Raw genomic sequence first — 12,000 nt, forward strand, 5'->3', positions numbered from 1 at the left:
TGCTGCGCGTTGTTGCGTGTTGCTGCGCGTTGTTACGCGTTGATGCGCGTTGCTGCGTGTTGTTACGCGTTGCTGCGTGTTGTTACGCGTTGCTGCGTGTTGCTGCGCGTTGTTACGCGTTGATGCGCGTTGCTGCGTGTTGTTACGCGTTGCTGCGTGTTGCTGCGCGTTGTTACGTGTTGTTACGCGTTGCTGCGTGTTGCTGCGCGTTGATGCGTGTTGCTGCGCGTTGTTACGTGTTGATGCGCGTTGCTGCGTGTTGTTACGCGTTGCTGCGTGTTGCTGCGCGTTGATGCGTGTTGCTGCGCGTTGATGCGCGTTGCTGCGCGTTGATGCGTGTTGCTGCGCGTTGTTGCGTGTTGCTGCGCGGTGGTTACTACTGGCCGTGACGGTTGTCGATGTGTATGAAAATCCCTTCGTGTGTTCGGCAGAGATTAGTAGCGTAATGGACAGTTCTATATGCGGTAGATCTAGGTCGTCTGCAGATTTGGTCACGGTTGTGTTTCACAGACCCGGATGTGTAGATAGGCCCGACGACCGGGCGGTTGTGCGCGCGTGGTATCTGTGTGCGTGAACCTTGGATTTTTCGCACATTTTATTTTGTCATACTGAATGTACTGTAAATTATCCCGCGTCGGCATCTGTGAGGAATACTAAACAGTATAATAATGATAATAATTATATTAATATTAATACGAGCAGCTCGATGAGCGCCAGTGCGCATGCGCGTTGTTGCCTGCAAGGTTTGTCGATTGCGAAATTGTGACTATGTTGTTTACTTGTTGAACTATGTTTAATCGCCAGTTTTTGTTTACTCCTCTGTTTCAGTGTTTGGTTGTAAGTTTCGTTTAATCATTTGTCTGCTTGTATACTTTGTTTACTTGTATTTTTACTTGTAGGTTTTGTGCACGTTATTTGCTAGTTGTTGTTGTTTACTCGTCGGCTTGCTTGTATGTTTTGTTTACCCGTCTTTTCGCTTGTAGTTTTACTTCATTCGTCTGCTTGCTTTTGTGTTCGGTCGTCGGTTTGTCGGTTCCTTGCTCGTTTATTTCTTGGTACGCGTCGAAATAGATTGCGTGTCTGTAAACTGCAGTTTCCTTACCCGCCGCTAGAGGGAGCGTAATCACATGCAATATTTATAACTACGGTGTATTATGTAATATAGTTCGAGTTATGGCGACGTTCGTGTGACTTCTACCATGGTGGCAGTGGTCAATTAAGAAAGGGATAACTCAGGAAGCTGGGCTTATGCAAATGGGTTTATTGATGGCGTTGTTATAGGAGCAGGTACACTATCTAAGCATTGAGCAAACGCGTTATTATTTTTATGTTTTATATTCTTTAATTTTCAAAGTGTTTTGCGAGTTTTTCGTACTTATTCGGCTTGTTTTTGCTATCGTGTAATTGCGGTGCGCGTGTGCTCGAGCACGCGCGTTCGCGGCTTTAACTCTACTGGCGCGATTTGTTTTTGTTGTATCGTATAAAGCTGGGTTTACACTATCGACTTTGTGTTGGCGAATTGGCGAATGGGAACAAATTCCCAACTATACAACCGACAATCGGCAGTGTAAACGCAAACGTTGCGCGACCAACCAATCGATAGCAACTAGTTGGGAGATTAAAACATGTTCTGTTTTCACCAACTCGGAGTTGGGAAGTTTGATCCAATTCGCCAATTCGCCAACATAAAGTCGGTAGTGTAAACCCAGCTTGACACCGTGTGTGCGGTGATTTAGTTAGACTGTCGATCGTCCTGGAACGTAGTCCACGCAATCCTGGGCGCTATCGACGTGAAACCAGTCTACGTAGTAACGCTGTGAGTTTATAGCGTGTGATTATTTAACGGTGCGCATTTTTTACGTTTTGTGACCGTTCACGGGCAGCACGTCGCAGCTAAACAAAGCGATGGTCGCAATGCTTAGATAGCTCGGTGTAGGTTCCTTAATCTACTGTTAGTAGTAATGCAAGTGCCTATTGGTAGAAGAAAATAGGGAGAGGATGTGAAGTGGGAGAATGCGGAGGAAGAGAGGGAGGAGAAGAGGTGCGTAATTCAATTCGAACGATGCTTTCACTTGAGTTAGTATAATGCCCACCCACCTTCTCTCTCTCTCTCTCTCTCTCTCCCTCTCTCTCTCTCTCTCTCTCTCTTCTCTCTCTTTCTCCTTTCTCTCACTCTCCCTCTCTGTCTCTCTCTGTCTCTTCCCTGTGTGTGTTGTGTCTCTCTCTCTCATCTCCTCGTCTCACGTCTCTCCTCTACTCTCTCCTCATCTCTCTCTCTCTCTTCTCTCTCCCTCTCTCTCTCTCTCCCTCTCTCTCCTCTCTCTCCTCCTCTACTCGTCTCTGTGTAGTGTGTTTTGTGTTGTCCATCTCTCTCTATCTCTTCTCATTCTCTCTCTTCTCAATCTCTCTCTCTCTCTCCATCTCTTCTCTGTCTCTCATCTCCTCTCCTCTCCTCTCTCCTCATCTTCTCTCCTCTGGTCTCTCTCTTCCTCCCTTCCTCCTCTATCTCCACGCGCTAGAGAACAGCGCACCTATAATCAACAAACCTTGCCAGTGTTTCGTCATCAGCGCACACAGCGTCTGCGCGTCTTAATCATGTTCTGCATACGTCACTCGGTCAGCAGCGTCCCCTGTTGTGGACGTGCGTTGACAACCCCGTGCTGCTCTTGTGCCATTCGTAAGCTCCGGTCTGCAGCCTTCTGCTGGTTTTTGTTGTTGTTGTTGTTGTTGTTTGTTTTTTGGTATATCTCGTAGATGCGCGTGCGCGTACAGACAAGCGTGATGTAGACACTGTATGATAATACTAGATATGATATACGATGCTAATAATAAACATATTTTCAAATGGAAAGTGAAAGTGCCGTCTGCCTGTGGGGGATATCAGTATTGTTTTGTAGATTTCCTTTGTGTGGAACAACGTGGCGACATAGGCGCGAACGAATTGCTTACAGAGTTGTTGTTACTCCCTTACTGGCTCAATTGAAAACATTTTAATCGAATTACCAGCGTCTCTAACGCAGAAACTTGTCCTATACATATGCATACGTATACATATACAGTCAAACCGGTGTATAATAAGGATCAGAAATCCAGAGAAGAGTAACCGTCATGCAGCTTTTAATTTGCTCCCATCGCGTGAGGCAATTTCATGCTAATGCTATGCTTGGCTTTTTTTATCTTTGTTCATATTATATGTTTATGTGCCAATGAAACGTGGTGAATTAAGAACAACCTGCAGCAAGCTTTGTCGTAGCGAGTGATGCACAAGATCGCTCGTGTGCTGGTAACGATTTATTTTTTATTAAATTTAATTCATACATAATTTAATCTAAACCGATCGGCAAATCGCTGGAACAGTTTTACATAATATTTATACGTCTAATAGCTACAATCTTACATGTTTATATCGCTTTATATATAACGTTATCGCAACCTAAAAAAAAGTACGGCCCATGTGGGCAGCAGCGGCAATGTTATTTACCTTACACTGCCTCACTCACACACACACGAAACTTTGCTCGCAGAAACACACACGATTCCCTGCTGCAACTAACTCCAGATCTCTGCACACAGAAGAAAAGTCAACTGATATATAAACAACGAGAAATCGTTTCTAAGACTCTTTTCGTCAGAGTTAGGTAAATACTGCTAAAGTTACCCGTAACCCACCTAGCCCACCATCGCATCACGTGTTTATATTTACACGAGTGTCGACTGACTGCAAACACTTGTCGCTAGGCAACAGACTCCTCCGTTCATACCACCGGCACGTCGGCCGACGTCGTAGGAGAGCGCCCTCTATCGAGCAGTTTCGATAAATAACCTCGCTTTGCTCCGGTGGCGCGCACGTCATTGGCCTCGGCGCCACCTGGCGGCCACTCTGTGCTTCTCTTCTTTGGCACGACGCGATGGGGGTGAATATGCTCGACGGACGGTTGCCATCGCAACGAGCGAGGCTTCACGCCGACTAGCATGGGCGTTGGTGCGGCTGGGCAGGGGGCGCCACCGCTGCCGTCAGCAGCATCCTTGCGTCTCTCGCACGTCAGTATCCTCTCGAAGCTACCCCGCAGTCCGGGAATCGTTCTCCACCCGCCTCCGCCCCCGCCCCTGCCGCCTCTCTCCTCGAGCAGAGAATCGCACGATCTTGCTCGGCGCAGCGGCGCAAGCGCCGCGTCCGCGTTGCCATGACGACCGCCGGCGGTCACCGCGTCCGGGATTTGTTCCGACGACTTCGATATGACCTTGACGACGGGCACGATGAGAGCGTTCAGCACGAGCGCGTCGAGCGGCGACACGTTGCCACCGGTAACAAAGACACAGCGACGCGCATCGGGCGCCACCGCGACGACACCTGGCGACGTTGGCGTCAGCGGCTCGCTGCGGGGTTCCGTACGCTCCGATATCTTGCTCAACATCGGCGCGAGCGGGTCCTTGTTGCCGCTCTCTGCCTGGTTCTCCCCCGAACCTCTCCTCTTCCCGCTCATCGACACTGGCGAATTTTTTCTCGGCCGTGCGAGGCCATCTTGCGGCAGGTCGAACCGGATATCCGGCATCGTGCTGCGGCGGGGCGCGTCGGTGCGTGGCAACGTCTTTTCGGGCGACGAGCCGCGGTGTGCGGGAAAGGTGCGCGTGCGCCAGTTCGTCGTCTCGTGAGCGTGGCTGCCACCTATGAAGCGGCGGAATCTCTTGATCGAGGAGCCGAAGTTTCCCGATTCTATCGAAGATAAATGAGAAATAATCGGCCGTGAGATTTTAATGGAAGTAGAGAGAGAGAAGGCACACACACGCACACACACACACACACACACACGCACACGCACACGCACACGCGCACGCACACGCACACACACACACACACACACACACACACACACACACACGCATATATATATAACAGCCTATATAGAAATGCGCTGGAGAGAATACAGTAGCTGATAAACACGCCGGTATATCTAAAAAGTCACGTGCAGTACTTAACGTGCCACGGTTCCACACTCTCTAAACGTGCGACACAGTTATTTATATAAACCGGAGGAATTGTATAAGTTATATATACCATTACAGTCCTACTCACCGAACGTGCGTGCATGCGAGAAACAATACACGGAACGTAAATTAATATTAAAGATAATAGTAAAGATAATAGTAAAACACTTATTATAGCACACTTGCTGTTTCTCAAAAACAAAACACTTATGTCAGTGGCAACCGATCATATATCATAAATATCATAGTTAATAAATAACCGAGGCTGAAGAAACATTCTAGCATGCTCATGGCATCGCTGGAATCGGAAAATACCATGCAATATGTTGCTTGTTTCGTTGCTACACTCGCAAGACCAGACATGCGCAATCGATCGCACAACAGCGGGGACTGTTGAGTGCGAAGTCAACTAAATTCGCGTCGATTGCACCCATTATTGCGTGAAATCAGTAACCTGTCAATCTTTTGCCTCACTTGAACAGCATGCACACATAATTACTGCATTCCGAAACACCGAGCTGCATGCGTTTACCGCTTCTTTTCTCGTTAGGTGGCGTTGGTGGCAACTGTGCAAGCACGACAACCAGCTGCTGCTGTGATGTGCTGATGGGCCGCGTGGTGGCGTGACGAACGAGCCTCTGATTGGTCGTTGGCAGGAAGCCAGACGACGGAAACAACTGTGCCCGTGGGAAGAAACCTAGCGCGAGCAATGGTTCTCACGTTAGCGGGCCGCACTACTACTACTACCATCAGGGCGTTCGTTATGGTCATCTGTTAATGCTGGTAACACTTCACCGCCTGAGAGCGCTGGTCTGTCGTTCAAGTAGACTTAGTAACTGTCACACACTAAACGAAATCATTCAATCTACGAAGTCAAAAATGTCGAAATCCGCACTATTCGACATTAACCCCGTTGATGATACAAAGCGAAACGCACACGATTCACATATGCCTGTGGTTTCATTATTAACAACGTAAAAGCGCTAGATGTAAACATATACATAGTGACATGACCGCATTTATAGGTGATGATAATGATATTATTACTGCTCTACAAACGAAGACACGATCGGCACACAAGCTAATCTCTATTGACAATTGTTGGCAACATTAACAATTGTTAAACCAAACGTTTAACATTGTTTAATAATTGTTCAGCCAAACGTTTAACATTGTTTAACAATTGTTAAGCCAAACGTTTAACATTGTTTAACAATTGTTCAGCCAAACGTTTAACATTGTTTAACAATTGTTCAGCCAAACGTTTAACATTGTTTAACAATTGTTAAGTATATTTAACAAGTGTTTAACACAATGTTCAACAAAGGTTTGACAATTGTTATCAAACGTTAATAACACCAACAGTGCGAAATAAAAAATAAAAACTACTAGAAATTGTTATCTTTCGTTATGCCCTATTTGTGTACGTTATTGTTGAAACACTGACTTGAAGACTGCGCCATGAAACTTTTACGACAGAGTGTACACATTCAAGGAGGGGCATCTTGGCTTTTATCGCTCAATAGCTCATTAACCTTATTCGACCCAATTTCCTCTAATCAGAGTAAGCCCTGCTACGATGTATAGATTTTTAGAAATGATCCTCGTCCTTTTTCAGCAGCCGGCTGAAAGGTGCGAGAGGATATGTTTACTAGGCACTTCTAATTTTAACATATATTTTACGATATATTAAAGAATGATGCAAAAACCCTAAAAAGTGCCCTAACCCTAACCCTAACCCTAACCCTAACTCTAACCCCAACCCTAACCCTGACCCTAATTAAATTTAAAATATATGTTAAAATTAGAAGTGCCTAGTAAACATATCCTATCGCACCTTTCAGCCGGCTGCCCTTTTTCAGCGGCGAAAAGACCAGGTAACCGTCTAACCAGTAGATGGCGCAACATGCCAGGTTGTTAGCTGCATGGAATTTCTAACGTGAACATAAGAGTTGTGCGAAATTTTGCGGGCGTTTTCAATTCTAGACACTCGCATCCAGTTGGCGTACAGAAGACAAAAATTCGCTGGTTAGATAAATGCTTGGTAGCAGCGCGCTACACGGACCATCAAATAAACCACGAAGCTGAAAAAAAGAACAAACACAGAAGAAGGCGGCGTCGCTATCGCGTAGATGTGTCACAGAGCGACCAGGCTGCAGAAGCCAGCGGTGTCATCACAGTGGTACGGCCACAGGCACTTGAAGCGTTTCAACTGTAAACACACGCCGCCGCCATTGCGCGCACACTGACACATAAATATATTTTGTGTCAGTGTATATATATATTTTATGTGTCAGTGTGCGCGCAATGGCGGCGGCGTGTGTTTACAGTTGAAACGCTTCAAGTGCCTGTGGGTACGGCGGTCCTATACGCGTATCGTGCTGCAATGATCTGTGTAATAGCTGTGTATCATAGAGGTGAAAGGATCCATGCCTCCCGGGGTGCGATTAGAACGTAGGCCTCACCCTAACCCCCCAAGTCCAGCGTCATCAGTTATTGTACCCAGGCACACATGGTGACATGAATCATTTTAGGTGCTGACAGGAAGGTTGTGCAACTAGAGAAATGTACACACAGACACACGGAAAGCGCGTTACTGCATCATGTAGTGAGAGCTACGATGCGGTATTTCGTATGCGACCTATTAACCAGCTTATAACACGCACACACACGCGCACCCACCCACAGGTGGGTGACGATATATATTACATAACATAAATCATACATGACGTAAGCCATAGCCCAGGCGCGTCGCTAGGAACGGCGTTCTTGCTCAACTACACAGGGTCGCTAGGAACGGCGTTCTTGTTCAACTAGACAGAGTCGCTATAGGAAGTCATCTTATGAACGGTGTTTGTGTCCTCAACAACTTCCAGGGATCGCGGAATTTCCTTCCGCTAAAGCTTAGCTAATCGCCCGAAAGCTCTATTTGCATACGCGTGGAACAGCGACTAGAATCGTACGCGAGGCCATTGAATTTATTGCCTAGTTTTTCGGACAGACAGCGATATGCGTGATGCATAACAAACAGCGGTTTTACGCTGCTGATTGTAGCTCCGGCGAATGAGACATAGTGAGAGTCGAGAAATAGGGTTTCACTGCCAACACGAAATGAAGCGTACGGGGACCGAACGGGAAGGAGAAGAGGAGGCGAGGGGAGAGGGGGAGGGAGTGTGAGCGCTGCAGTGTGTCAGGGTCGTGTCGCTGGAGCGATATCAAATATCATCAATCCCTGACGCGCGGTTATATATATATATATTTATATTTATTTATTTATTTATGGGGGGGGGTATAAACCGCTGGATATGCGACGTGTGTTGGCAAACGTGTTGGGTAACGCGAAGAATTTACGCCTCTCAGCGATTCATGCCGATTATTTATCCCTATATAATGACTAGGTGCAGGCTAGTGAGCGCGCGTTCGTGCGTAAGTGACAGTGCGTGTGCATGTGCGTTCGCCTGTCCGTGTGTACGCGTGTCGCGTTGGCATGACGATGTGTTTGCTTTCACTGAGTGACACGCGTCTGTCCACCGGCTGGCGAGAAGCAGCGGGCTGCGGTCCGTACCGCCATGTGTACCGCCACCCCGCATTCCGCCCCAAGCTCCCCCTGAGCTATTTACGAGCCTCGACGTCTTACGCGCTACGCGAGGGGGTGCGTATGTTCGATATGTGTCTTGTCCATCCACACCGCGGTAGTTAGTTGGGCTGTGTGTTGCATGCGTGGATCGAAAAAGGAATGCATCCGTAAAACCAAAAGCTACAGCCGCTGTAACTCACGCGTAAGGCATAATTCTCATGTACTATACGTATATATGCATGGTGCTAACACTGTATGGCGGACGTGTGTGGCCGCGCCGGTACAGTATCGACGCCGGGAATCTACGCAAACAAACAAATAAACAAATAAACAAATAAACAAAACAAACGATTACTATACACACAACTACCAATACGTGACGACATCTACGATTAGCCAGCACCATAAAACTGAAACAATTTAAGAAAAACAGCGACGACTTTCACAGACATATATGTTTATGTTAACGTCATCATTCAACGTAAAAACAAAAACAAACAAACAAACAAACAAGAGAAGCACGATGGTTGGCATAGTTAAACAGGAACAGTAGTGCGGACGGGACCGCTGACTGATCGCCGTAGTCAACCGCCTGAGAGCTCACCTTAAATGGAGAGACAGAGAGAGCGCGGAGAGCAGGGGTAGGAGAAATGTTAGCGTGGCTAGACACTAGTAGATAATTTCGACGCCGACGTCGCTGTGGATGAATGTCCTGACGTCACTTGTCGGAGGTCGCAGTTCAAAACTCTTGAGGCTAGGCGGCAAATAAACGGGAGAAAAGGTTAAGCTCTCCGTGCGGATGCTCGTGGCATCGACTGTCTTCTAGCCGTCAGCAACCTCAGAGCTTGAGCTCGAGAAAGCTTCACGAAATCATGAAACGCAAGAAAATGAAAGCGAGTATCGGGAAAGGGATAATAATTTGATTTTTTTTCAATTTGATTTTTTTTCAATTTTATATTCCTTATAAACTTCCTACGGGTGGTAAACTATCACTTTAAGGTAGCAGTAAAGAGAACTCGCTTTTGATGTATCTGTAGCTGCGATCTTGTCTAATGTAAATTCAACACTAAAAGCACTAAAATGGTTAGTTAGTAAAAAAGCGCAAGCAGAAATAAATACATCACCTAATTGCATTTTCTGAGAAAGATAATCAAAGGTATTAATAAAAAAATGAACAAAATGGTGAAGGCTGAACGCGGAATACCGGGTGAGAGAGGGGTGAAAACAACCAAACACGTGACCTTCAAACCACGAAAAATGTGCAGAAACACGTATATACGTGACGATGAGAGTACGTGAACGTAACTGACACAGAGTTTTTCTCTAGCAATCATGGAAACAAATACGACACCGCGCGTACATATAGATGGAAACAAATAGACGCGACAGCGACGCAGTGGTCCCCGTGCAAACACACATATGCAGCATCGTGCACAGGAGTAAGAATTTCTCACCTCGCTGCAGGAATAGTAAGTCGTGATGGTCCAGAAATGCTGGGAAATCCGTGCAAGTACATGAACAACGAACAGAAACGAGAGAAGGAAAGTAGATGATTATATATGCCGCAGGTAGAGATCATAACGAAGTATAACTGGCTGCACAACTCATGTTAGATATATATATATATCCGTGTGTGTAACGAAGAGAAGGAAGGTAAGAGTGCTCCAAGTAGGAAGCAGAATGCTAGTAATATAAGAAAGCCAATAGCTCAGACACATATAATAATAGTTAAAATGGGAATTTCCTCCAAATTCAAACGTCACCCACGCATATGCTCATGCATCCGTATAATATCCAGTAACGATGACTTATTTTCCATTTACAAAGATACTAAATTCCCCACATCCGCTTGTAAACGCATGATGCTATAACACGTCTTCCGGATATATCTTCCCGCAGATAACGGGAAAATCACACGGGCGCCATATCAGCGCACTGCCCACACATCGTGTACACATATACCTTGGAGTAACCATTCTCATTCAGAATGATTACTCCAATCATACATATACTAAGCACACGCATCACTGATGTAACAAATTATCACATTTAACAAGTGGTCTCCATGAATGTCAAACACTCCCAGGATGCCCCATGTGCTAGCCTGTAAATATGATGAATTAAACTATGAATATATATTTAATTATTCATTTATTTGGTTATTAAATTAATAGCTAAAAATAGATCACGTGCACCTGGAATGTCAGTGGGAAACGTCGTCACAACTTTGACATGTGAATTCCGTTTCCAGCGTCAAAAATCACAGCAAGTAAGATCCCATCTTTTGCTAGTGATTGTAAGTGTGTGAAGGGAAGTTGTTTCCAGATCAGATTAGAGGTGATTTAGTTTCCGTATTGCATAATTGCCAGATTTAATTTTACGGGATTTCGATACCAGACAACGTGCAATTTTAAAAGCTTCTTTCATTTTTCGTATACTTTCCTAATGAAAACATTTTCCGATGAGAAATTTTCAATGAATGCGAGCTTGAACCCCGATCAGATAATTTGTAGATCTCCTTCTGCAAATTACTGTGTAGAATAATAGTCTACAGTAACAATAATAGCAAATACTTATATTACAGCCTAATATGACATGAGTTAATACGCAATTACGTTTCGGGTTTCACAGATGAATAGGCGTAACGACGTCTGTAATAATGGTCTCGAAGAAATTTTCCTTCCTCTAGCCTCGCCGTGCATCAATTAACTAGACCGATTCTTCAGATGCGTGTTCCGCTAGATCGTGATCCCTAGGCGTAACACCAGTTAAATGACTGCCAGTCCAACTAGGTTGGAAGTGGACAAACACTGATTGTACTCTTCATGCGTGACTGCCTGAGTGATGGATGCCCCGTGTGTTTCCCTCCCTTGCACCTCTCCGCGCCATTACAGATATATCAATCGATATTCGTACCCATTTCTGTGGCATATTGAATGAATATGTAATGACCGACAACATTAGCGATATATACTCACTCGCTCGCGCGCATACGCACGCACGCACTCACGCACTCACTCACTCACTCACTCACTCACTCACTCACTCACTCACTCACTCACTCACTCACTCACTCACTCACTCACTCACTCACTCACTCACTCACTCACTCACTCACTCACGCATGCACGCATGCACTAATTCTATTTCTCGTTTCTTTTACGAAAAAGGTAACGGCTCTGCTGAACTAGGAGCTCTGGCATCCCTACATGGAAGTTACCCCGTCCATATACCTCTCTGCACCACGTCGGAAAACCTAATCACCGACAGAGAAATTATCTATCGAATCCTATGTATCAATCAATATCGCAGAAGTTCAATGAAATTTCAACGAGCAGAGTCAACGAATCACCTGAAACTAAACATGTAGGAATGCGGAGGATGACGAAATAATCATAATCATGTTAAGGGCAATTATACTATATATATATAAATAA

General features: G+C 45.6%; 2 protein-coding genes across 3 annotated transcripts in view; both read right to left on the bottom strand.

The window, feature by feature from the left end:
• Nucleotides 1–3,243: 3,243 nt before the first annotated feature.
• LOC106813149 lies at nucleotides 3,244–11,599 on the bottom strand. Of its 2 annotated transcripts, XM_014817213.1 has the most exons (4): nucleotides 10,018–11,599; nucleotides 9,168–9,317; nucleotides 5,519–5,683; nucleotides 3,244–4,714 (listed from the first exon to the last, which is right to left on the bottom strand). In XM_014817213.1, exon 4 carries the CDS (start codon nucleotides 4,551–4,553, stop codon nucleotides 3,756–3,758), a length of 798 nt encoding a protein of 265 aa, XP_014672699.1. In that variant the 5' UTR covers nucleotides 4,554–4,714; nucleotides 5,519–5,683; nucleotides 9,168–9,317; nucleotides 10,018–11,599; the 3' UTR covers nucleotides 3,244–3,755. The 2 variants fall into 2 exon arrangements, with proteins under 2 accessions (XP_014672699.1, XP_014672698.1); XM_014817212.1 differs by lacking the exon at nucleotides 5,519–5,683.
• LOC106813142 (high-affinity lysophosphatidic acid receptor-like) overlaps nucleotides 5,457–12,000 on the bottom strand; it is a 21,018-nt gene continuing 14,474 nt past the window's right edge. Inside the window, exons 3-4 of the mRNA XM_014817202.1 lie at nucleotides 6,824–6,920; nucleotides 5,457–5,683 (exon numbers count right to left, since the gene is read on the bottom strand). Of these exons, the coding sequence (XP_014672688.1) occupies nucleotides 5,457–5,683; nucleotides 6,824–6,920 (324 nt within the window). The remainder of the gene's footprint in view (nucleotides 5,684–6,823; nucleotides 6,921–12,000) is intronic.

Source organism: Priapulus caudatus, unplaced genomic scaffold (genome assembly GCF_000485595.1).
Source record: "Priapulus caudatus unplaced genomic scaffold, Priapulus_caudatus-5.0.1 Scaffold730, whole genome shotgun sequence".
Classification (NCBI taxonomy): domain Eukaryota; kingdom Metazoa; phylum Priapulida; class Priapulimorpha; order Priapulimorphida; family Priapulidae; genus Priapulus; species Priapulus caudatus.